General features: G+C 33.0%; 1 protein-coding gene across 2 annotated transcripts; it reads left to right on the forward strand.

Moving 5' to 3' along the window:
- Nucleotides 1-239: 239 nt before the first annotated feature.
- LOC139496000 (uncharacterized) lies at nucleotides 240-27,818 on the forward strand. Of its 2 annotated transcripts, none has more exons than XM_071284434.1 (17): nucleotides 240-333; nucleotides 1,012-1,157; nucleotides 1,729-1,881; nucleotides 2,120-2,229; nucleotides 2,903-3,058; nucleotides 4,668-4,808; nucleotides 5,024-5,178; nucleotides 5,806-6,024; nucleotides 7,093-7,194; nucleotides 8,532-8,662; nucleotides 9,006-9,235; nucleotides 12,348-12,493; nucleotides 14,617-14,799; nucleotides 15,252-15,353; nucleotides 20,286-20,439; nucleotides 25,056-25,244; nucleotides 27,442-27,818. In XM_071284434.1, exons 1-17 carry the CDS (start codon nucleotides 253-255, stop codon nucleotides 27,630-27,632), a joined length of 2,589 nt encoding a protein of 862 aa, XP_071140535.1. In that variant the 5' UTR covers nucleotides 240-252; the 3' UTR covers nucleotides 27,633-27,818. The 2 variants fall into 2 exon arrangements, with proteins under 2 accessions (XP_071140535.1, XP_071140536.1); XM_071284435.1 differs by having other exon boundaries at nucleotides 5,809-6,024.

Here is a 27,818-nt window from a genome sequence, read left to right on the forward strand (position 1 = left end):
GTATATGATATATATCTACTGTAAATTTAGAAATTGTCAGATGTTTTTATTATTGCAAAAAATGTGACAGAGTTATAATTGCAATTATCATGATAATTTTAACTCCCTTTTTTTAAATTTTTTGAATGAATTAAAACAGGATTTTTCCCAATATTTCAAAAATTAAAATCCTGTTTTAGTCTAAAAAAGTAATTTATGATTGTACTACAAAAAGAAATAATTTTTATTTCCAGTTTTATTCCGTCTTTGACAATGAGAGAGAACTGTATGGAACAACTCAAACAATGGGTTTCTGGGTGGAGAAAGTTTTTAAACAATGGTGGAAAACTGCAGGTATAGATCAAATATATTGAAATGATGGAGAGTTGTCTCATTGGCACTCATACCACATTCTCTTATATCTATATAGTCTTTCGATCGGTTTAATTGGGGTCTGGAGCTGTCATGTCAGTTACTGCTTGTAGTTCTTTGCTAATTTATGAATCGGGAGAGTTTTCTCATTGGCACTCATACCACATCCTCTTATATCTATTTACATATGTTGACTTTTTTCCAGCAAACATGGATATTCTTCTTAAATAAATAGTGGAATTCATCTCCGTGCTGTTGCTGAAAACGTAATTAAAAAAAAATCAAAAAATATACGAAGTACTATTCTGAGAGATATTTTTCATTGAAATATTCTGAATAAAAATTACATTTTATATTCCCAGTGCCTTCTCCCATGTGAGAGTTTGGTACTATAATGATAGATATCAGTCTTCAACATTATTGTTATTTAAAACTTCCAATATTTGAGCACATGAGTCATCTTTGAAAAAAATCGAGGATTCGTAGGAGATTTTAGCAGAACTTTTAACATTGACGTGCGTGAGCATTGCATGTATAATGTTAAATCTTTGGTATACTTTGTATTTACATGTATACTATAGATAAAGATATCCCATGGTGAGCCTCTGGCACTCTGTAATAGTGCCTTTGATATACTTTATATTTTTATGTATACTGCAGATAAAGATATCCCATGGTGAGCCTCTGACTGTGTGTAATTGTGTGCTACCTGCTGACCAGAGATTTGACTTTATTGATACCTCATACCTCTGTGATGATGTTGGACTGATGAATCTTTTGTTATCCTGTAGCCACAGATTGAAAAGGTTATAAATTTTCTTCTATTTCTTAAGGCAAAAATTATGAATATTTAGTATTTCCCTGAAATAGAAAAATGAGAAGATGTGTTATTAATGCCTCTGAGACAACTCTCCGCTATTTGAAGTATAACAACTTTAGGGGAATATACAGCCTTCACCAAAGAGCAAAACACAAACTGTTGATAAATTGTAAAAAAAACCTGAAAATACATATGTAAAACAATTCATACAAGAAAACTTACAGTCTAATGTATGTACCGATTAATAAATGAAAAACAAATGTGGTATACACCAATAAAAACAACCAAGGAATTAAAGGTTGTCACATACAGTAACTTTAAATTATGATTGCATATCTTATTTTCATGTTGATTAAAAAAAAAATATCCAATATATCAGGTATCAAAGTACTAAAAAGTGGCTTTGAAAAGATGAATATTTAAAAAAAATTATTAAGAAAAAAAAGAACTTACTAATTGTAAAACTTTTCAGGATGGAAACTTATACAATTGTTTTTTATAACAGTTGTTTTTTCTGACTTTTTCAATAAATCTATTAATATTTGCATTTATTTCAGAGATGGTTTGTTAACTGTACAGTCTGTCAAGTGGACAGAATCTTTCTACACAAACTTTGAAGATTATTTACAAGACAACTTGAAGGCCTCCGCAGGGTTTTATCCTATGATGTATGGACTCTGTCTGGCAGAAGATTTTACATTGGGAACATGGTAAGTACTGGAAATTCATTTTCAATTTCCTGTTTTATTTTTTTCAACATTACAGCTAGATGTGTTTCTCGTCACTGAGTCAAATAGCAAACTAATAAATGCCATTTTACTAATGAGTTTTGCTAAAATCAATACTATTCCAGTCATATTTTCACACTTATAAACTTAGGTATTAAAAAAATACATTATAGAACAGTAAATATTGTGTTTTTTGCACAGTTGATAATATTCATTACAGCAATCCAGCCAGACCCAATGTTCATTTTGCTAACCAGACAAGGAAGAATATAGTAAAAACAAGATGGAAGTCTAGTCTATTTGATAATGGTCAAACAGTAGATATTCATGGTAAGTACTGTATGTGAAAATAAATACCCGCGAACGTGTTTGAAATACACAATTCGCGAAATAAGTACCGGTGAAAAAGTACAAGTACAGTAATTTTTTTAATCAATGAAAAAACATAGATTCTGCCTCTTTAACAGAAGCTTATATTGGTCAACACTGAACTATTTGTTTAAATTATATTAGATATACTGAGGAAGGTTATATATCTCCTGTCACTAGTTTCTATGTTGCATGTAAATCACAAAAGTTTCAGATAAATTCATCATAGATAACATGGTTACAAATATGAAAAACAAATGTTTAATTCATAAAAGACTTGCATCGGTGCTTGATTAAAAAAAAGCTGAAAATTCCAAATAAATATGAATTTGAAGGGCATAAATTAATTTGCATCAGAACAGTTTAAAAAAAAAATGAATATTCACCAAAACACAATTTTGTCATGAATCCATCTATGTCCTACTAGCCACTGGACGTTAAGCAACCAACAATGAATCAATCTGTGTCCTTTGTTTAATATGCACATAGACCAAGGTGAGCGACACGAGCCTCTAGTTGTGTATCCCAGTATAAACCTGATAAGATATAACATTTGTGGCAAGATTCTGTCTTTTATTCCATAATCATAATACCTACCAATTTATTTTTATAAATAACTGACTATTTTTTCCAGGATCTTTAGAGCTACTGAGTGTATTTAAGTTGATAGTAGATACAGCATTTGATTGTGAGCTTTCTCCAGTGATGAATTTATGTGGATCAGGACTAATTCTTCCATTAACTGTCATCTATCTTATAAGAAGTATGCAGCATAAAGTAAAAGGGGGAGGTTTGTAGTGTTTTACTCATTGACCTTACAGTGATAGCCATAAAGAGGCTGTAGGAACATCAGCTAATTAAAATATATTAGACATCAGCAATTACTGTTTTTAAAATGGAACCTTGCAATTTTTCATCAGATCATGTCTTCTTGCATATTTTGAAAGTCGTAGATCTCTTATACGATACTTCATGTAACACATATTTTGATTGGATGACGTTTATTGTTGATCCCACATTCGTATGATTTTCAATAAAGATAAGGCCAGACTTTTTATTTTATCTGTTTAACGAGAAAATTTGTAAAAAATTAGGGTCGAGGGGGCGAAATAAAAAAAAAATAAAAGTGCAAAATTGGTCCAGTCGACATTAAAAATAAAAATAAAACCATTAAAAGTGACTTTTTTTTTTTTTTTTTTTTTTTTTTTTAGAATTTATCAAAATACAAGAACAATGAAATGAGAACAGACCAGTATATTAACCCAGAGAAATATAAATACATATAGTTTATATCTGTCTCTGGTTAACCCTTCTATTAATATAAACATAAAAACTATGTTTTGATTCTGTATTTCCACTAATATAGATCCATGGCACGGTGCCACTCAAATATATCAACCTCGCTGCATATACACTATATATGTATATACCAGTCACCCAGTCAGGAACCTCTTAGTTGTTGCAGAGACATATATATACACATGTGTATATATGTCTCTGGTGTAATAGTCCCAGAGTTAAGCAACTTTAACCTATAAATTGAAACAATGCTTATACATGGAAATATATACATTAATCAAGAAGATCTAACCAAAAGTATGTTAATGCGTGTAGAATGCGTAATTTTCCCTTTTGGGATCAATTTTTGTCTGTCAGCAGTGCCATTCATGCGTCTGTAGTCATTATCGCAAGAATCCGGATTTCGGTCATAGCGGGTCCGTTTCCGATGAAATCCCGATTCCGATCCGTAGTTCTACAAATTTAAATGTCGGACGAAGAAAAATATACAAAAATAAACGATGTTTGATACGCTATTTGGAAAGGAATATGACGTTTCTAATGCAATACATGGATGACAAGTTTACTTTAGGCTAATTTCATCAAGTTCTGATGAAGTAATAACTGATTTTGCCGAAAGTTAGAATGATTTGATGTACGCTCTCGTGTAACAAGTATGAAAAGCATGCCACCAGCTTAAAAATCTTTTAGAAGAAAATATATCGTTTATGCCTTGAATTTCTTTACTTTTAAATGAAAATTGCTGTTTCATTGACTTGGTAAAAATTAAATATTACCGATAACGAAATTGACTGAAAGCGAGTATCGTGAACAACACATTTTATTTTTTTCTGAGGATTTCGTAACAGTCGGCGGGAAAAATAATAATAAAAGTAAGAAGCACTACTTTTATTTTTATTCTAAAATCGGGAAAGGTGGAGTCGGCGGATCTCGTTAAACAGATAATAAAAAAAGTCTGGCCTAACAGTAGTTGCAAACAAAAATTTCAAAATGGACAGAATTTGACATAATGTTTTGTAGTAGAAGCTTGACTTATAAGAATGGTATACAATAATGGCAGAATTGTTTGGTTGTATATATATTAAACTGTTTTGTTTTAGCTGAATGTCTACTGGATTTAATAGAGAAGCGTCTACCAGTAGTGGCCAGTAAGTCTGGGCAACATTTTAAACCAAGTGAATTGGAATGGAGAGAATTGAGACATCAGTTCTTCCCAGATATAAAGCAGCCAGAAGCTAAAGGTATAACACTGGTACATGTTGTTATTTTCTACTGATATACAGCTTTTTCTGAAATCATTATATTTAATCTCCAATTTTGTTTTTTTATGTGTGAATAGCAATATTTTAATAAATATCTTTATTTGATTAATTTCTGAATTTACAGTAAAAAGAAAACTTTTAAACATTGAACATTTGCACATCTTCAATATAAAATAATTTACATATTTTTGTAGAGCCCCTTATTGTTATTGAGATAGAAGAGTTCTATAATCCCAATGACAAGTTTCCCTGTAATGCTGGTATAAAAAGGCCACATCAGCTGTTTATCTTTAGCACAATACACGACAAGATGGCATACATCGCTGCACAGTGTAAATTTAATAAAAAGGTTAGTTTTCTTCTCTTTCTTTCACTTCTGGCAATAATTCATTATTTTCAGTAATTAATGAAAGAGAATAGACGATAGAATATTCATAGTACTAAGTCCTATTTCAATATGACTTTCACATTCATCCATTTTCCTGTATATTTCTAATGTCATAGTGCTGATATAAATCATAAAATGTTATCATGTCATAGTTTTTCATTAATCAACATAGCACTACATAAAGATTACAATATTGGTTATTTAACTTTTTTTTTCAAATCTAGTACTATGGAATAGATTATTACAAGCAAAATATAAAACACAATTTTTTTACCCATGTTTATTCTGTTGCAAATTTGATTTGTTTAAGAGAATTCTTTTGCTTTTACGTAGGTTATTTTCGCAGGGTGCACATTTTTGCCTATTTTTTGTGGATAGAACAAAATTTAAAAGGGTGCATGCTTAGGTATAGATGAAGGTTTTGAATTCGGCAAAATAATAACCGCTGAAATATTTCATATACCTTATTCAAGGTAAATCGCGTAATTTTAAACCCTCGAAAATAACCCCCTATACAGTATATTGTATACTGCTTGAAACATAAAAAGACATAATGAATAAAATACATGCATATATTTTATATTACAGCAGCTATCCTGTACATCACAACCATGGTCCATGTTATCATTAATGAAGTACGAACCTACCAAGCAGACCTTAGGCTTTCTATGTCCACGGAAATATTATGAAAACTTTAATGTGATGTTACCGTTAGTGCTTTCACCGTTCTACAATTCCATTCCCTCGTTGATGTGTAGGAATTGTATCTATGACGATGATTTAAGAGGATACAGTTTTGATACAGAGGTATGTCAAGGGCGGATCCAGCATTTTTAAAAAAAGGACAAAGGGAGGGTTCCAACTATATGTCCCCATTCAAATGCATTGATCGTTAAAAAAAAGAGGGTGTTCCAACCCTCGGAACCTTCCCCCTGGATCCACCACTGTATGTTGAGGTCATTGTCATATTTTAGAGTTCTCAAAAATCTTATTTAGTCTGATGGTCTAAATGGAAATCAAGACTGCAAATCTGGTAGTCCCAGTTAAAATTTGGTGGTCTAATAAATGGCAGAACAATATTTGCTATTAATTGTTAGCATACAAGTATAAATAACATCAAATAAGAAGATGTGGTATGATTGCAATGAAACAACTCTCCATCAGAGATCAAATGACATAGAAATAAACAACTATAAGTCACCATAATACCTTCTACAATGAGCAAAACTCATATCACACAGTCAGCTAGAAAAGACCCTGAAATTACAATTAATGTAAATATGCCTAAAAATTAACCCATCAATTTTGTTGGACATCAGGGGTTGAAGGCATAAAACTTTACTCGGTCCTCGGAGCACAAAAATCATGCTCGAAACATGAAATCCAGCAATTTGATTGGTTGATTTTCGAGTCTGAGTACAAAAATCATGCTCGAAAGTTTTATGACCGTGAAGCCAGGCCTCACGGTCATAAAACTATCGAGCATGATTTTTGTACTCTAAAATCAACCAATCAAATTGCGGGATTTCATGTTTCGAGCATGGTTTTTGTGCTCCGAGCACTGAGCAAAGTTTTATGCCTTCAAGGCCAGGACCATCACTACACTCATTTTGTGAATCTGTCTGATCAGTGGTCAGGACTGTCAGGACTGACAGTTTCAAGGGTGGACATATGAGAGGGCCCTTTGTGTAGGATTATATATGATAAATGCTCAAGACTTTTTAAAAGTATCACTCAAAACTTGTTTGTCAGAGAGTACTTCCATAATGAAATTCAGGGAGTTATTAGTTTGCTATATAATGTTTGTTAGCATGAAATTTGCCAAAGCATATTTGACTGTAATTAAAAAATAATCACCTGATGTATATTTTACAGGTTGTCAGATACAATGGTTCCCTTTACAACCCAAAAGAAGTTGAAGAATTTGAAGTGAAAGATGAAAATGACAATACAGAGAAAGAAGACATTTTCAATGTGGTAAGAAGTTAATTTGTGAAAAGGAAAAGAATTGAATTCAAACCAGTTCTGAAAGAGAGGCAAAAAATACCAGAGGTACATTTAAACTCATATGTTGAAAATAAACTGACCATGTCATGGCTAAAAAAACAGAAAAAGACCAACAGACAGAAAAGGTCATTTAAACTTACTTCAATTATTTGGTCTATGTCACTGTGACTGAAATGAAGGACAGCAATGTTTTGTGCATGGTGTTTTTCTTCAATTGCTTGAAATTGTCTGTCCGTCTGTCTCCCTTCATGTTAAAGTTTTTGGTTATGGTAGTAATTGATGAATTTTAAGTCCAATCAACTTGAAACTTAGTACAGATGTTCTCTATAATATTATCTTTCTAATTTTAATACCAAATTAGAGTTTTTACATCAATTTCATGGTCCACTGAACATAGAAAATGATAGTGCAAATGGGGCATCCGTGTTCTGTGGACACGTTCTTATTTTGTCAAGAATAGATGCAATATTTGTTTTTTTTCCATTACGAAAAGAGTATGCATTTTATGCATTTCAGGCCAGAATTTGACATGCAGATAAATTACCATACATCAAAAGTAACAAAACTGTCTTGCTTGTATTTATCGGAAGAGATGTTGGAAAGTCTCCATGAATAAATTGTTAGGCCTAACTTTTTATTTATCTTTTCCCCTACATAATACCCAAATAGTATTATTTCAATGCTGAAAATTCAGAATAAGAATTCCATATAAATATTCACAGATGAGGTAATATTGCCAATGAGACAATTATCCACTAGAATTCAAATAAAGTGGCTTTTGGTGATTATAGACAACAACAAAAATGTGATACAATTTAAATGAGAAAACCAACAGTGAAAATTAAACAAAGCGATTTTATACTAAAAACAAATATGACAGTTGTCTTTTCCTACATTTTCCCCAAATGTCATTCATATTATACTTTTAATTCAGAAAATGACTTAAGGTTGTTGAAATCAGAATAAAAATCATACTGTACCTTTGTTTTTATGCCCCACCTACGATAGTAGAGGGGCATTATGTTTTCTGGTCTGTGTGTCCGTTCATCCGTTCGTCCGTCCGTTCGTCCATCTGTCCCGCTTCAGGTTAAAGTTTTTGGTCAAGGTAGTTTTTGATGAAGTTGAAGTCCAATCGACTTCAAACTTGGTACACATGTTCCCCATGATATGATCTTTCTAATTTTAATGCCAAATTATAGTTTTTACCCCAATTTCACGGTCCACTGAACATGGCAAATGATAATGCGAGTGGGGCATTCGTGTACTGAGGACACATTCTTGTTATTCAGATAAATTTATATCCGTAGGAAACATGTGAAGCAGAGAGGTTCTATAATATTATTGTATCCTGTAAAAAGCCAGATATAGAAGTAACAGATTTATCTGGAGGAGTGACAGAGGACAATAAGTGTATTATACAATACTCTGTCCAATACAAGTTAGTATTACTTTAAATTCAACAATTATGGGGATGTTTTAAATGATAACAAAGGAATAGTCTGAGGGCTTACACTATTATATAAGCAACCCGCATTCATAATTTCGGTAGCAATCACATGAACCAAATTTTTGTCAGTGGTCATATATAATTACATTAAATGTATGTTTCATTTTAATACGTTATTCTGATTGGATAACTGCAATCTCTTGTTATTCCTTAATCAACTTCATTACACAATGAAATTTATCATTCATGATAACACTAGGACCCACAATAAAGTGCACAGGTAAACTAAATAAAAAATTGATAAAACATTTATATTATTTTTGACTTTATTTAGTGTGACCACAGAAGAGGAAACAAGATTATTCAGTGGTTCAATCATGGTAGCACTGCCTGTGACAGGAAAAATAATGGTTCTGCATAAAACCAACAAGTACATAAGAGGAGAGATTGGGAAGGACTTCAAACAGCTAGAGGGACCACAATTGGTACCTTACAGGCAGATAAAAGTTTCCAATTATCCTAAGTTAAAGTGGGACATGCAGAGACTAGTAGAAACTTTGAATGGTAAGAAAGATTTCAGAGGAAATATATATGTCTGTCAGTTATGAATTAATACAATCTCGATTGCTATAACAAATAAGTTGGGCTGCTACTTAAAGAGGCGCAAGGTTATAAAAATTTCAGCGATTTAAACATATTTTCATTACAAATTTTATTTATTACATTATTAGTTGTTACTTAATAAGTACTTATGTACTTGTTGGTTTTATGCAGAACCATTATTTTTCCTGTACCATCCCAAAAATTGATTTGTTTTAACTCCCAATAAGTTTTAAAATGTGTATATCATTGAAAAAGTTCCAAATTATCTCCCTTTGGTGAAAAAATGTTATTTTTGGCATTTAAATTGAAATATCTTTTTTAACTCATCATTGACCTATAATTTTTTCCAATAAGCTGATACACTAAACTATTGTAAAAATTTAAGCAATTTCTGTAATTCAGTTCTTTTTTTATTTCGATATTACTTTTTTTCTTCCTATTAGTTCAACAGAAAACAGTACCTTAACAAAAATGCATGCTTCTTTTGAATGCAGATTGTGAGCTTAAATGAACGGTGACCTCATATTTTTATTTTATTTTTCTGTCAGGTTTAGGATAAAGTTTATTTAGGCCAGGATTTTTTAATTTGTTGGTTTACGGATCCACCGACCCGATTTTGCCGATTTCCAGAATAAAAATAAAATTGACTTTTCATGCTTTTTTATTCCCGCTGACCCTAAGAAATGCATTATCCCTGAAAAATAATTAAAATAAATTTTTTTTATGAAATGAAATGCATTAATCACTAACAAAATTGATAACACTTGCTGTTGTGAAAAAATAAAACTTCCAGTTTACGTTTTTAAATATAGACAAATCAATTATCATAATAACTGACCTTGAAATGTCGTTTGCACAAATAATTTTGCAGAACGAAACTTGTGTTTAAAACCAATTACACAATAAGTTCGTTTCCTTTATTTGTCATCAGTCCGTAAGATGCATCATCTCATAGAAATAGACTTGTCCAAATGTGGATAGGTTGAAGGCATCAAGTTGAAGTATTGAATATGAACAAATCATTTGAAATTTTCTTGTTTCATAGATAATAAAAAAATTATCGTCCATTTGGATAAAAAACGGGAATGCGAGACAACAGATTGACCCGATAATCTCGTTTTTCCAATGGACGAGTCTATTAGGTTTTTGACACGTGTGTTGAAACTTATTTTCGTACGACGTTTTTACATTTTTTTTCTTTATCAGTTTTCGTGCTTGAAGATCATTATTCACCAAGTTTTCTGGAATTGATTAAGAGCTACGCGAATCTATTTTTCTTGTTTCTGAAATGACGATTTAATTTCATCTTTGTCCGTGCACCCCCCTTTTTTTTACTGTAACTTATTAGACAATGTCATTCGATGTTTATAACAGCTGAGCAATAATATTTCATTGACCTAAAATTTAAGAAATGATGATAAAATGGCATAACAAACATATTGTTAGAAAGGTGAAATATATATTGATTTTGCATATTTTTCTGTCTTCAAAGATGATTTTTAACCGGATTTTTGTGACAAAAATGTCGGTTATTGATTTGGGGATGCTCGGCGGGCGGCCGGGCGGCCGGGCAGTCGGGCGGTCGGGCAGTCGGGCAGTCGGGCGGTCGGGCGGGCGGCAATCAAATGTTGTCCGTGCATTAACTCATGAACCGTTCGGCCAAAGCTTTTAAAATTTTAATATGTTGTTACTGACAACTAAATGAAGGTCATGTTCAATAATGGCGATTTTGACTTTTACCGTTCAGGAGTTATGGTTCTTGAAAGATTGAAAAATGGAGTTTTCAGTCGTGTCCGTGCATTTACGCATGAACTGTTCTACCAAAGCTTCCCAAATTTTAATATGTTGTTACTGATGACAAAATGGAGGTCAAGTTAAATAATGACGATTTTGACTTTTACCGTTCAGGAGTTATGGTTTTTGAAAGATTGAAAAATGGAGTTTCCAGTTGTGTCCGTGCATTTATGCATGAACTGTTCTACCAAAGCTTCCCAAATTTTAATATGTTGTAACTGATGACAAAATAGAAGTCAAGTTCAATAATGACGATTTTGACCTTTACCGTTCAGGAGTTATGGTTCTTGAAAGATTGAAAAATGGTGTTTCCAGTCGTGTCCGTGCATTTTATCATGAACCATTCAACCAAAGCTTTTGAAATTTTTATATGTTGTTACTGATGACAAAATAGAGGTCAAGTTCAATAATGACGATTTTGACTTTTACCGTTCAGGCGTTATGGTTCTTGAAAGATTGTAAAATGGTGTTTCCATTCACGTTATTGCATTTACTCATGAACCATTCAATCTAAGATTTCAAATTTTAATATGTTGATACTGATGACAAAATGGAGGCCAAATTTGATATTGACGATTTTCACTTTCACCATTCATCAGTAATGGTTCTTGTGATATTGCCAGGACACAAATAAATATTAATAAATCCGGTTTGCTGTCGTTGTGACAGCCTCTTGTTTTTCTTTTCTTTTCCCGACCGACCCGACTTTTTCATGGGGGAAATCCGTAAACCAACAAATTAAAAAACCATGGCCTAAATATTGAAATAAATAGCAAAATCCTATATTTAAAAAAAGAAGATTTATACCTGCAAGCCCCCTTAAGTTATATCCCAACATAATGTTATCTCAAATACAAACAGTGAATTGTGCACCCAAAACCTAGATTCAGATGGATGGACATATTTGTTCAGAAACCAGGTATGCAAGAGCCAGAAAAATATTAATTTAGACAATCCTTCTTGATATTATTTTACCACTCTTTTATATTATCAAGTAACGGCAGTCTTCAAAACATAATTAGTAGTTAGGCGATGCACCTGTAAAAACATCTAACATTTAAAAAAAAAATCCAAAAACATTTTTACTTAACAATGTAATATTTAACAAGAACTCCCATTCATAGATAAAGTTAGGAAGTGCCCCTCCCCCCCCCCAAAAAAAAAATCCCATCCCCCCAGTCTCCTGTATCTTTTCATGGAACAAACCTAAATATTTTGATTATTTGGTTAAACAATCAACAATAAAATGACAATGATAAAATGTCCTTATATTTTGCAGGTATGTTTGATACCACTAGACAGATGCAGAGGAAAGGGATGCTAGCAGGAGGATCAGACAAGGGACCAGACTACTTTGTGGAATTTAAAAATACTCTACAAATTATACTGTTTTGGGTCAAGAGTCCCCCAGTTGTTAGACCAAAGGTTTGACTTCTTTTGTTTACTTTTTTATTTACCTCTTTTGGGTATTTTCTTAGTAGCTGCTCCTCCAATTCAAGCATGTATTGTTATACCCTGTGTATAATTAAATTGCCAGTCAAGGTTAATGCTCAAATACAGAATTTCATTTACTGGTTAGTTATTTATGCAGATTTATCTCCCTTCCATCCCATAGATGGTTTTGTTACTTATATGAAGTTCTAAAGAAATTCCTATTTTCTGGCAGATTTACATAATTTCAGTAATTATACCCCACGCAACGAACCATGCAACGAAGTTGCGGAGGGTATAATGTTTTTGACCCGTCCGTCGTACCGTCCGTCCGTCCGTCCATCAGTCCGTCAGTCCTGTTTCTTGTCATCGCAACTCCTCTCAAACCACACAACAGAATTTCACCAAACCTTTTCAGATAATAAGGACATACTATGTAGTTGTGCATATCGACGGGAAATTGCGATTCAATTTTTTTTCTAGGAGTTACCCCCCTTTGAACTTATTTACTTTAATGTACTACTGCAACAGTTTGTCATCGCAACTCCTCTCAAACCACACAACAGAATTTCACGAAACCTTTTCAGATAATAAGGACATACTATGTAGTTGTGCATATCGACGGGAAATTGCGATTCAATTTTTTTTCTAGGAGTTACCCCCCTTTGAACTTATTTACTTTAATGTACTACTGCAACAGTTTGTCATCGCAACTCCTCTCAAACCACACAACAGAATTTCACGAAACCTTTTCAGATAATAAGGACATACTATGTAGTTGTGCATATCGACGGGAAATTGCGATTCAATTTTTTTTCTAGGAGTTACGCCCCTTTGAACTTATTTACTTTACTGTACTACTGCAACAGTTTGTCATCGCAACACCTCTCAAACCACACAACAGAATTTCACGAAACCTTTTCAGATAATAAGGACATACTATGTAGTTGTGCATATCGACGGGAAATTGCGATTCAATTTTTTTTCTAGGAGTTACGCCCCTTTGAACTTATTTACTTTACTGTACAACTGCAACAGTTTGTCATCGCAACTCCTCTCAAACCACACAACAGAATTTCACGAAACCTTTTCAGATAATAAGGACATACTATGTAGTTGTGCATATCGACGGGAAATTGCGATTCAATTTTTTTTCTAGGAGTTACGCCCCTTTGAACTTATTTACTTTAATGTACTACTGCAACAGTTTGTCATCGCAACTTCTCTCAAACCACACAACAGAATTTCATGAAACTTTGTAGATAATAAGGACATACTATGTAGATGTGCATATCAACAGGAAATTACGGTTCAATTTTTTTTCTAGGAGTTATGCCCCTTTGAACTTATTTGCTTCAATGTACTTCTGCAACAGTTTGTCATCTCAACTCCTCTGAAAACACACAACATAATTTCATGAAATTTTGTAGATAATAAGGACATACTATATATATTATTATTCAATATTTTTACTTATACAATTTTTTTTTCTTATACTTATTTAATTTCTCCAATGACAATGTGGGGACGTGGGGTATGTGAGCGTGCTCACTAAGGTTCTTTAATTTATAATATGATACTGTTTTGGTTTTCAATATTTTCTGATATGTTATTTCAAAGCTACAAAAACTTGTTTCCGAATCCAATATTTAAACTTTATGTAACATTGTAATATTTTATCATGTAATTTTTCATTAATAAATACTGTTTAAATTAAAGCTATAGGACTATTCATCAGATTAATAAAAGTGCATATCATGCACTAGCTTTATTGTAAAAAAGAGGATGTGGTATGATTGCCTATGCGACAGCTCTCCACAAGAGACTAAAGATGCAGAATATTAACAAATATTGGTCATCGTACTGCCTTCAATAATGAGCAAAGCTCATATCACAAAGTCAGCTATTAAAGGCCTAGAAATCACAGACATATACAATTCAGATGAGAAAACAAACAGCCTAATTAATGCACAAAAAACAAATATATTTATGTGTAACACAGTAACAAACGACAACCACTGAATTGTAAGCTCCTTATTTGTCACAGGCACATGATTTATTCTTGTCTTGTATCAAATTACTGCAAACCATTGGCTTCATAATTTTCTACAATCAAGGTGTGCTCGTATTCACTGATCCGTGACAAGAGGATGGTAGATCCTACTGCTGGTCGTAATAGAGATCAGGAATGTGGGAAATACCCAGATGAAATCTTCTTGGCTGTTATTGGAGAACATGAAGTAGATGGAAAAATGACACTTAAAGTTGTATGGATTGACTTTGAAATCTACAACAAACTGGTAAGTATCATATACAGTGCAACCTGTGTAATTGGACACACTGGGGGACCAGACAAATTTTTTTTTATATTTTGGACCAGAAAAATGTTTTGGTTCAAGCAGGTTGTTAGAATACTCAGGTGTCAGATTAGGCAGGTTACACTGATATTTTTTTAATTTACTTGAAAATTCACTATTCCAGAATCTGATGCATTTTAGGTATGATTTCCAAAAGTGTACACCAAAAACATTGTGATTGGCTAACAAGGTTGCTAAATATTAAAAACTCAGCCAATGATGTGACATTTTGTTCATTTTTGGAGTAGACACAAAGAAATTATCTGTACATGATTATTTTTAAGTATAAGACTGAATTCTGCCATGACTAGTTTTATTTTACATTGATGTAACTTGGAACATTCGTTAACAGGAGACATTTCTACAGTGGTCATATAGTGCTGGTTATATTTCAGGAAGCAGAGGGCAAGGTTGCAAAGGGATCACATTTGAAGTTTATGAAAAAGTATTGGTATGATGATGAAGACAAAAGTCATCCCATGGGAAATACTGCAGAGGTAGGTATTTCAGTTAGTGAAATGAAGATGTTGGTATCTTTCAGATTAATGAGGGGGATAGGACCTTTATTGGGACTCCGGGATCGGGTGTTTTTAAGCTCAGGATTTCGGGATTGACACTTTCCGGATCCGGGAATCCTTTTTTTGATTTTTTCGGGATGATGGAATTTAAATTTATTCAGGATTTCGTGTTTTTAAGCCCAGGATTTCAGAATCAGGACCCCTCCTACCCCCCTCATTAATGTGTTGCATCTAGCTATAGCATATCATATAGATTTTTTATTTAGAATGAGGAAACAATGATTCAATGAAAAATTCCAACAAAAAATGATATGTTCTGTTCATTTGAAATCACTATTTAAATACAAAATGAAACAAGTAAGTGAAAAGTTGAATGAATGTTTTTATTCCACTGCATGTTGATTTTGATAGCGAAATCAACATTTGATTGGTTGAAACGTTCACACGTGACGTTGAACAAAAATTCATATTCACCTCTGAGTATCATATTTCCTTCTGACATGTCGGGACTAAATCATGCAACGCTACGCGTGGTTTAAGACTCTTATAATACAAGCGGATAAGTCACAAAATTACCAGTATGCAAACTACTTTTTGAAGTTCAGCTTAGGCAGTGGAATAAAACTTTCATTTCCCTTGGCCTCGGGAGATATGAAGATTTGTCCACCCTTGAAAAATCATATTTCCCTCGGGCAGAGCCAAGGGTCCGGAAACAGTCATATTTGCCAGTCTTGTCCTAAATTGAAAGTATTTTGTCCTAAACAAGTAATTGGGATTTACGACAAATTTTATTTTTCAACAGAAATAATTTCTGTCATTTCGTTGAGATCGAGTTTCTAAATCGCCATTTTGAACTTGTTTTTGTTTTGTTATCGATTTCCTGTAATAAAACTGACACTACAGTAAAGTGTTATAATCCTGAGGGCCCTCCTAATTACTATATTAATGCCTCGGGGAGCTATTGGCTAATGTTCACTTATCTCTTTACCTGTGTTTTTAATTCACACCTGGCTAGTATTAATCACAAGCTCAGAACTAATATTATAAAGAAATTAAAATTCCATAACAACTGTCTTCATTATTTAATTACTTTTCAGCTAAGACAATTGTCAATTTTGATTTTAAAATTAAATTAAAACTTGATTTTATTTGCTTACAAAAAAAATAATTTTTCACTACTAACACACATGCTTTGTTTACTATGTAATACACATGCTTGAAATTCTCTTCCGCAGATAAGACACTAAATCATAAATTTAAAATGATTTCATGCTAAATAAAGTAAGTGCAACTAATATCATTAAAAATATAATATTCAAACACTATCAAAGGTAAAAAAATTAAAAAGTCGATGATTTCATGTGAAATGAGTCCAGAATTGTTAGTTTTAGTATTGTCGCAAACATCCGGTTTGAGTTTTGACTTCAAAATTGAAAAAAACGTAAGCTATGACTGAGAAGATTATCGTTTTGAGTCATTAAAATCCTTTTATTTTTAAACTGTTGCCTTCCCTTAATTGCTCTTGATTGATTTTTTGGAAAATGGTAGGAAAAATCATGATTTTAATGTGATGCAACAGTTAAACAATGTTGTTGATGCTATGAGTATGAGCATACTCATGCAGTAATGTGATTTTGACAATCTTTTTTTTAAAAAGGGCACCAACTCAAAATGACCTAAATTAGGTGAAAAAAATCCGTATCTTTTGGCAGAGCCCTCATAAAAATATGAATATTCTTGGGTGAACAAATGGCATGGGATATAAATGTATAGAATTCAACTCCTTTACGTGTTGCAGCAAGCATGAAAAATATCAAATAAAATTTCACGGATAGATTCACAAGAAAATATATGCCCTGTTCATTATCAGCATAAAACATATTAGAGTTGTATTTGAGGACCACTTGCAGCCATTTCTATTAGATTTCCATGGAGAAACTTTAGACCCACCCACTCAGTCATATGATTTCCCTGGAGAAACTTTAGACCTACCCTCTCAGTCATATTCTGTTCACTTTTGCTTAGTTTAAATATTAGTTTGTGATTAGGGTTGATTAAGATGAACCCGTAATGGTAAGTTTATGATATTTGGTATGCAGTTGCATAATTTTTGGAGTTGCATATGTATAACCACATCTAATTGCATGGAGATTATATGACCCTGTCCTTTCAATCATAATTTATTGACTTTAAGTTTAAATGCTTCGTATAGTTCAGATATCCAAGTGTTGTCATTTTATTTTCTGTAAGTATAATATGATATTGAATTACATTTAAAGAGTTCCGACCTATCTCTGTTTAACCGAGAAAAAAAATGTACACATAGCTTTCTGTGTGTACATTTCATTTTTGTCGAGCCTGCAACTTTTGTTGCAGAAAGCTTGACATAGGGATAGTGATCCGGTGGTGGCGGCTACGGCGGCGGCGTTAGCTCACTTCTTAAAAGCTTTATATTTTAGAAGGTGGAAGACCTGGATGCTTCATACTTTGTATATAGATGCTTCATGTTACGAAGTTTCCGTCAGTCACATGTCCAATGTCCTTGACCTCATTTTCATGCTTCAATGACCACTGGAAAAAAAAGTTCAAATTTTTTGTAATGTTGAATTCTCTCTTATTATAAGTAATAGGATAACTATATTTGATATGTGCGTACCTTGCAAGGTCCTCATGTCTGTCAGACAGTTTTCACTTGACCTCATTTCATGGATCAGTGAACAAGGTTAAGTTTTGGTGGTCAAGTCCATATATCAGATACTATAAGCAATAGGTCTAGTATATTCGGTGTATGGAAGGACTGTAAGGTGTACATGTCCAACTGGCAGGTGTCATCTGACCTTGACCTCATTTTCATGGTTCAGTGGTTATAGTTAAATTTTTGTGTTTTGGTCTGTTTTTCTCATACCATATGCAATAGGTCTACTATATTTGTTGTATGGAATGATTGTTAAGTGTACATGTCTAGCGGGCAGATGTCATGTGACCTTGACCTCATTTTCATGGTTCAGTGGTCAAAGTTAAGTTTTTGAGTTTTGGTCTTTTTATCTAATGCTATATGCCATAGGTCATCTATATTTGATGTATGAAAATATTTTATGATCTTTAGGCCTTTTTTTTTTAATTAGTTGGTTTACGGACAACTAGTGTCAAAGGTTAGGGTCGGAGGAGGTAAAAAAAATAAAAATAAAATAGCAATCTTAGATTTTTTTTTTGTTCACGTATAACTGTTCTGAAAAATTTGAGTTGGAGGAAAAAAAAAAAAAATGCTGTTCATTCATGACATTACAGGGGTTGAGGAGGAGAAATAGTTTAGCTCTTATCTTGATATGCTTTGCATTTGATGGATGGATGGTCAATTGTTGTTTAATGTCTAGTGGCTAATCAGATGCATAATTAGGATGAGAATATGATAATGAGAAATGAAATGCTAAACTGACACACTGAGCCAGAATTTAAATGTGGTAGCTCACAAGGTAACAGTTCCCCCAAAGATATGTTACCTTAATACCCAAACACATTATTCTGACTCATCAGCCATATTGTCGAATATGGCATCGCCGATTGTTTGCTTAGGTTTGCATTTGATAAAAGTGCTCTCAGTACGTTGACCATCAAAGTTAATATTCAACTGAAAGTAGATGAAGCCGTCAGACTCCATGGTCCTCCCTCGTTGGGTTTTTGAATTCGTCTGCGTCATTTCGAAGCTTTTCAAAATACGCCGTTCACTACAAACGCTTTATTGACACAGACAAAACGTTTTGGAACGCCTCGGATTTTTTTATTCACAGCACTCGAAAAATCGGGTCGGCGGAATAAAAAACAACACGAAATCAAAATTTTAATTTTATTTCACTTTTAAACAAAATCGGGTCGGCGGATCCGTAAACCAACTAATTAAAAAAAAAAGGCCTTATGTCAGTTGAGCAGGTTTTATTTAACCGTGACCTCATTTTCACGGTTCATTGCACAGTGTTAAGTTTTTGTGTTTTGATCTATTTTTCTTAAACTATAAGTAATGTGTCAACTATATATGTTGTATAGAAGCATTGTTAGTTGTACCTGTCTGCCTGGCATGGTTCATCTGACCTGGACCTCTTATTCAAGGTTCATTGGTCTTTGTTTAGTTATCTTGGTTAATGTTAAGTTTATGTGACAGTTGTAATAAAGCTTAGCTTTATACTTAGGACTATCAACATAATATCAATGATTAGTATAGAAGGCGAGACATTTCTGCGTGTGCACTCTTGTTATTTTTATGTCCCATTTATGGGCATTATGTTTTCTGGTCTGTGCGTCCCTTCGTTTGTCCGTCTGTGCGTCCATTCGTCCGTCCTGCTTCAGGTTAAAGTTTTGGTTAAAGTTTTTGGTTGAGGTAGTTTTTGATGAAGTTGAAGTTCAATCAACTTGAAACTTAGTACACATGTTCCTTATCATATGATCTTTCTAATTTTAATGCCAAATTAGAGATTTTATCCCATTTTCACGGTTCACTGAACATAGAAAATGATGGTGCAGATGTCGCATCCAAGTACTTGGGACACATTCTTGTCTTTAAAGTATTTTTTATGATTTCTAGATAGCTAAAAAAGGAGGATGCTTTTTATATCTGCAATTTGCGAAATAACTGACTGAATTTCATTCTTGTCATTCATTGTATAAATGTCCTAGATACTGTAAATTCAATATTTATTGCAATGTTTTTATTATTGTGAAAAATTAGACAGTGTTATAATCAATTTTGATTTATTTTTTTCTGAATTAAACAAGATTTTTTTCAAAATATTACAAAAATTTAAATTGTATTTTGTAGTTGGATGACAAAATGGCAAAAGTAAATGCACTCATTAATTTCTGAATTATCTTTATCTAGGATATTTTTACAATGGATCTCAAAACCTCTTTTTCTTTCAGGCGGCAAGGATATTTCAAACAGTGTTGCGTATCAACTCTATGAAATGTGTACAGGGAGGAGATAATGGATCTGGTGTATGGAACTTTGTATCCTTCCTACAGCCTGTTTATACTGTGGGAGAGAAAGACAAGGCCACAAAAGAGGGAATGTTTGGTGAGGCAAATCATTACTTTGAAAATACTCCTTTATTATATATATACTTGAAAAACCGTATTGACATTTGTGAGGGGGGAAGGAGGGGTCCTGATCCCGAAATCCCGGGCTTAAAAACATGAAATCCTGAGGTCCCGAATTTAAATAAAGTTAAATCCCGGATCCCGAAGGGGTTAATCCCGAAATCCCGAGCTTAAAAACACCCTTTCCCGGAGTCCCGATAAAGGTCCTATCCCCCCTCATTTGTAATGTACTTAAGGAATAAAATTGAGAATGGAAATGGGGAATGTGCCAATGAGACAACAACCAGACCATAGAAAAAAACAACAGCAAAAGGTCACCAACAGGTCTTCAATGTAGCGAGAAATTCATGCACCCTGAGGCGTCCTTCAGCTGGCCCCTAAACAAATATATACTAGTTCAGTGATAATGAACGCCATACTAATTTCCAAATTGTACACAAGAAACTAAAATTAAAATAATACAAGACTAACAAAGGTCAGAGGCTCCTGACTTGGGACAGGCGCAAAAATGCGGCGGGGTTAAACATGTTTGTGAGATCTCAACCCTCCCCCTATACCTCTAGGTAAAGAAAAGTAAACGCATAACAATACGCAAATTAAAATTCAGTTCAAGAGAAGTCCAAGTCTGATGTCAGAAGATGTAACCAAAGAAAATAAACAAAATGACAATGATACATAAATAACAACAGACTACTAGCAGTTAACTGACATGCCAGCTCCAGACTTCAATTAAACTGACTGAAAGATTATGATTTCATCATATGAACATCAGGCACAATCCTTCCTGTTAGGGGTTTAGTATCATACCATCATAACATATATGAGAAGAACATAACCCGTGTCATGCCAACAACTGGTTTTTGAATAAATGTATTTAGTTCCGATGCAAAGACCCTATAAGTGAATCAATATTAACGCCAAAATATGCAATCTTTAATGACCTGACAACAGAATCGTAACTATATCCCTTCTTAATAAGTCTATTCAAAGGTTTTGTTTGTTTTTGAGGTGAATACTGACACCTTTGTGCTTTATAAAGAATATTTTCATAAAAAATTGGATGTGAAATACCTGAACGTATAAGAAGTCTGCATGTTGAGCTATATTTACGAATGATGTCCTTATACTGATGATAAAATTTAGTAAATGTTTTGACTAGTTTGTGATATCGAAAAACAAGTCGAATCGTACAAGTTGAGATATATAAACACCGTAAGATGGTGACAAGGGAACTTCACCATCTAAAAATGGATAATTAACGATAGGAAATGAAAAATCATCTCTTTTATCATAAATTTTAGTAATGACTGTATATATATGGAAGTGTTTAACGACCTTGACTGGCTTTTCAGCCCTCGCACGGTCGGTTTGAATGACTGTAATTTTTTTTCTGTCTATGAAGAAATAACATAAAAAATGTGGTGATCACTGAATTAACCTTGTAGAGTGTTATTTTAAACACATTTTATAGGCTATTTTGCATAGACAGAAAAAACATTAGTCATTCCTTATTATTAAAATCTAAATTCCATTTTAAGAAGTAAATAATGAAAACAAACTTACTACAAAATTATGTCCATGAGCTGATAGTCAAACAACTTTTAGCCAATCAGCAAATGTGTTACATCCTAAATGAAATTATTTAAACATGTAATAATTTAAACTAAAAAGTAAACACAGGCCTCTACAATAAAAAAAATTTCAACTTGTCCTGTAGGACAAGCACATACCAAAATTTACTTGTCCGAATGAAATTGTTACTTGTCCAAAAATTTTCTATTAAAAATAACCTTTTTTACATTTTTAGTTGATTAAAGGAACAAAACGAATTTAAACAATATAACAGAATTTGATGTATTTTTTTTTTAAATACTTTTCAAAAATATGAGTCAAGTACAACTGCGAAGCTAGTCATATCACAGGAATTAGGTTCTAGTTTCCATCAATGCTAGTCCAGGGGTTTAAAAATCCACTAACCCGACGTCCGGGACTACAGCATTGAGGCCTCGGGCAATCAAAACTTGTAACCCAATATGCCCGACGGACTAGTAACAAAAAATTCTTGGCGTTTCCAAAATAGAAAGTGGAAACTCTCCTCATCACTATTCTATCTTAGCCAATCAGATTCGACTACGTCATCCGGGATTCCCAGAATATGAACTGATTTTGTAAAGGTTTTAAAATAGAACAAATAACTCGGGGGTGGATCCCGTACTTTCAATATCGATTTGGGGGTATTGTACATTGATCATGCAACCAGAGAAATATAATGTAACCTGTTGTACCTCCTTCTTGCACGTTGATCTTTTTACCGATTTCACAAAACATGGTGAATAACGAACCTTTTTCACGGCTGCACGTGAATTAAAAATGGAAAAACACGTTGCACGAAAATAACCCTTTACCACCCTCTTATAGTAGTCTCAGTGTGAAGCCTCCAGAACCAAGACCTAAACATTAACAGTCTTCAGAAAACTTAAACTTGATGCAATAATATTTCATTAATCATGATTATCTTCATTTATATTCAAATTAATAAATTAACAAATACAATTTCAGTTTAGAGACTGTGCTCAGTTTGTTATCTATTTATAGCCCACAATTAGCTTACCTAATAAATACATTTAAATATGTGGATATTACTGTACTTCGTTTATAAAACAATTATAAAAGACACAAACTCTGGAAGGTGATATTTATTCATATAAATATTTGAGGTCATTTGATTTATTTAAATAAATAGAACTTTAAAAGTTAAACTGAAAACAAATATGAGCATTACATACAACCAGCTGGTAATTCTTTTACACAAACGTGATGATGTATCTGATAAAAACCACTCCAATCCTCTTTTATATAACCATGTATAGCAGTGGTCAAGACTTGTACCATCTCCGGATTTGGTCAACTCATTATTACAGAATATTCAATTATCGATTAATTGAATATATCTGCTAATGGGATATTTTTTTGCTGACATAAGTTTTGGGTATCCAATTTGCAAAGATCTACTGTACAACGGATAAAAATTGTTAAGTTTATAGAATTCATTGTATATTGCAGTTAACTCTGAATTTGTAAGGCATACTCGGGCTAGCAGGTCAATTTTGTTGGGCTAGTAGTTCTTTCAACAGGGCTAGTAAAATCCTGCTACCAATTAGCCCTGGGCTAGTGAGCTATAACAAAATTTCTTTACCCCTGTAGTCTCATCAGACTCTAATCATGAGGCACCATCTGATAGGCCTGTACACTCATTGGATTTGTATTCTGTTTGGTTTTTTTTAAGTTAAAAAAAAGTTTATTCAAATGCAATCAATAAAAAGAAGATAAGCCATCATAAGGTCTAATTGCCAATGAGACAACTCTCTACAAAAGACCAAATGACACAGAAATTAACAACTATAGGTCACCATATTGCAAGTAATGTTTTTTTCTACTTATGATCAAATATGATTTTGTGAATTTTATGGTAAATAAAAAAAATATTTTTGTGAAAAAATTACTGGTATGGTATTTATTATAAGGAACAGAATAAGGTAGCAAAATGAGGTACTGATTTGTCTTGGTCCCGAAATGTCTCCTGCCTTGTCAAACTGTCTATCAATCATGTCTACTAAATATGTCTCCTACGGTGCCAAACTGTCTCTTAAACAATTGGAGCTGAATCTTTCGAGGTGACGAACTGTCCTGTAAAGTTACCTTATCTACAAAGCGCATCATTGATTCCAATCAGTAAGACTGTTTTCTGAGAATAGTATACCTTTTACCTGTTAAAAAGTACCTGACAAAGAACCAGTTAAAAATTATCGATTGCAAGTAAACATGTTGAAGAAAAAGGTTTTGCATTTGAATAAGCAGAATACAGAAACATGTCAAATTAATATTTGTTTTCTTGTTTTTGTTTATAATAAATTACTTTGTTCATCAAAGTTGAATTAAATTTATTTTCTGCAGAATAATTGTACTTGTCCCGACGGACAAGCTTGATCCAGCTTTTACTTGTCCGACCTTTTTTCCCTCTGGTACTGGACAATCGGACAAGCGTTATTGTCGAGGCCTGAAACATTATTGCTATTTTTGTTATAACATTAAATTATTAATTTGACTTAAGTTCAAAAAAGGTAAATTGTCAAATATTGTAATTTAAATATTTAGGATTTATTAAATCATTCTGATTGTCTTCATGTTGCCTTATAGACGTAACATGTCAAAATAAAAGTTTATTTTGTGTCTTCTCAAACCTGCCTTTCAGATCCCTGCCAGTATCCCAATTTATGAATTTTGAAATTCCTTATTTTCTACTGAAGACATCAAAACGCGTTTAAATGAGTCAAAAGGGTATTTAAGCACATCCATACTCATATATTACCTATTTCCATTCTCAATTTTATACTCATTCAAACTATATAGAAGTAGATTAAAATCACTTGAGGAGCACAAGACCCTCTTTGGCTTAAAACCCCCCCATGGAGATTTTTATAGGTTGACGGGTATGGCCTATTTTTTTTAACCTATTGGTCTGACAAGTGAATGCATTTTGTTTGTTATATCTATATAGTCGGAGGATAAACATTTTTGTCTGGTCTTTTACAGAAAAGAACTTCCCAAAGATACAGAACCATCCATTAGCAGTGTTCCATACAAGGTGTCATGTCTGTAGTACACCTGTAGGACGTGGCATGAAGGAATGTACAGATTGTCGCGCTGTCCAGTACTGTACACAGGAGTGTTATGACAAGGACAGCCAATCACATGCCATGTACTGTAGTAAATCTGTTAAAGGTGAACATGATGCAGAATTAGGGAGGGCCAATGTGTTAGCTTTGGGCTATGGGTTTTGCTCATTGTTGTAGGCAGTACAGGGACCTCTAGTTTCTAACTTCAATGTATTTTAGTGCCTGTTGCACATTTTTCATTGGTAATCATACCACATCTACTTACTTTTGAAATGAATTCATAAAATAACTTGACTTTGCTATATATTTATTTGTTTTTGTCCAACCTGCTACTTTTGTCGCAGAAAGCTCTACATAGGGATTGTGATCTGGCAGCTACGGCAGTGTTGGCTAACTTCTTAAAGGCTGTATATTTTAAAAGGTGGAAGACCTGGATGCTTCATTCTTTGTATATAGATGCCTTATGTGAAGAAGTTTCTGTCTTTGACATTTCCATTGACCTTGACCTTATTTTCATGGTTCAGTGACTACTCTAAAAAAGTCCAGGTCAAAACAAACTTAAGGTTTGCACTCTGTCCGTCTGTCTTTCTGTCTGTCCATCTGGCAAATCAGTTTTCCACACTTTTTTTCTTCGTTCTTGAAGATAATGATTTGATATATGATATATAGTTTTATATTGACAAGTTCATATTTGATCTGGTCTGATGATTAAGTCCAGAGTTATGGTCCATATCTAATGTAAGAGTACTATGTTCAACCATTATTGGCATATTTCTGTACAAAGGGAGATAACTCCTTTTTTAAAAGACATTCCTTAGTAAATTATTGAAGATTTTGTGGTAGGTTTATGTTATTTTGTATAAACTAATTTTTGGAATGCTATATATATATTTTTATGCCCCATTTATGGACATTATGTTGTCTGGTCTGTGTGTCTTCGTTTGTTTGGTCGCCTGTCTGTCCTGCTGAAGGTTTAAGTTTTTGGTCGAGGTAGCTTTTGCTGAAGTTGAAGTCCAATCAACTTGAATTTTATTACACATGTTCCCTATGAAATGATCTTTTAAATTTTAATGCCAAATTAGAGCTTTTCCCCCATTTTCATAGAAAATGATAGTGTGGTACTATGGACACATTCTTGTTTTTTTATGTTGTGAAATCCTTTAATTAGATAATAATCTATAATTTAGCTAAGGAATATATTTCATTACATTACATTGTGTAGATAAAAGTTGTTGACATTTTATAGATAAGTTACAAATCTATAATAGTTTGTGACAAATGAAAAAAAAAAAATATTTGGAACTATTAATTTAAAATTGATTATAATTTGAAAATAGATTAACATTGTATTACATATCTTATTTTAGAGAACTATTAAAAATATCTAATGTTAAAGTGTTTCCACACATTTTTTCATTATGCTGGAAGGTATTGATTGATAATTATACCCCCGCTTTAAAAAAAGGGGGGGGGTATACTGTTTTACCTCTGTCTGTCAGTCCGTCCGTCAGTCCGTCCCATGAAACTTTCGTCACATTTTCTCAGGAACTACACATCCACCCTTTCTGTAATTTGGTATCAACATTTATATATGTTAGCCATACCGTGTGATGTGTTTTCAGATTCATCACTTGACAACTTCCTGTTTACCGAACACTTGTATGATTTTACACATGATAGCCAAGTTGAAAATTTTCGTCACATTTTTCTCAGCAACTACAATACAAGGATTTCTGAAATTTGGTTTCAGGATTTATATAAGTCAGCTATACCGTGTGATGCGTTTTCAGATTCATCACTCGACAACTTCCTGTTTACTGAACACTTGTATGATTTTACACATGATAGCCAAGTTGAAAATTTTCGTCACATTTTTCTCAGGAACTACAATACAAGGATTTCTGAAATTTGGTTTCAGGATTTATATAAGTCAGCTATACCGTGTGATGCGTTTTCAGATTCATCACTTGACAACTTCCTGTTTACCGAACACTTGCATATTTTTACACTATTAATATTATCCACTTGCGGCGGGGGTATCATCAGTGAGCAGTAGCTCGCAGTTTCACTTGTTGGTACATGTATACTATATTATGTCAACTAAATATAGTGTCTTGAATGATTGTGAGGTGTACATGTATTTCTTGTTTGGTTTATATGACCTTGACCTGATTTTCTTGGATCATGTTAAGTTTATGTGATAGTTGAAGTAAAGCTTTATATTAAAAACTCAACATAACATCTATAATTTATAAAAAAGGCGAGGCATTTCAGTGTGTGTACTCTTATTATATTTCATACAGGTGCAAAGATAATGCGTCAATTTAGAAGTGAGCAAGCTGCAACAGAAACTAGAAAAAAGGAGAGGTGTTCAGAATGTACAAAAAAGAAGTTAGAGTTGAAAAGATGTTCCCGTTGCAAAATGGCTGCTTATTGTAATCAAGCTTGTCAAAAAAAACATTGGCCAAAACACAAAAAAGTATGCAAATCTTAGACAAGAAAGTGCAAAGCAGAAGAAAAGTAAAACATCTGTTCACAGAAATGTTAAAAAAAACTGTTGATCAGTGAATAAGAAAAAGATTGCAAGAAAAATTTATATACAAGGAAATCCAATTTTGACTAATATTAAGAACACTCTGTATGAAATAATACCAAAATCTAAAATAAAAATGGCCAATTG

This window comes from Mytilus edulis, chromosome 11, assembly GCF_963676685.1.
Source record: "Mytilus edulis chromosome 11, xbMytEdul2.2, whole genome shotgun sequence".
In the NCBI taxonomy this organism is placed as follows: domain Eukaryota; kingdom Metazoa; phylum Mollusca; class Bivalvia; order Mytilida; family Mytilidae; genus Mytilus; species Mytilus edulis.

Bases quoted from the DNA above. Each gene is read 5' to 3' on its own strand.
- LOC139496000 (XM_071284434.1), top strand. From the start codon at position 253: ATGAGAGAGAACTGTATGGAACAACTCAAACAATGGGTTTCTGGGTGG. The intron at 3,059-4,667 runs GTTTGTAGTGTT...GTTTTGTTTTAG, and splicing joins GCATAAAGTAAAAGGGGGAG to CTGAATGTCTACTGGATTTA. The intron at 15,354-20,285 runs GTAGGTATTTCA...TTTTTCTTTCAG, and splicing joins CCATGGGAAATACTGCAGAG to GCGGCAAGGATATTTCAAAC.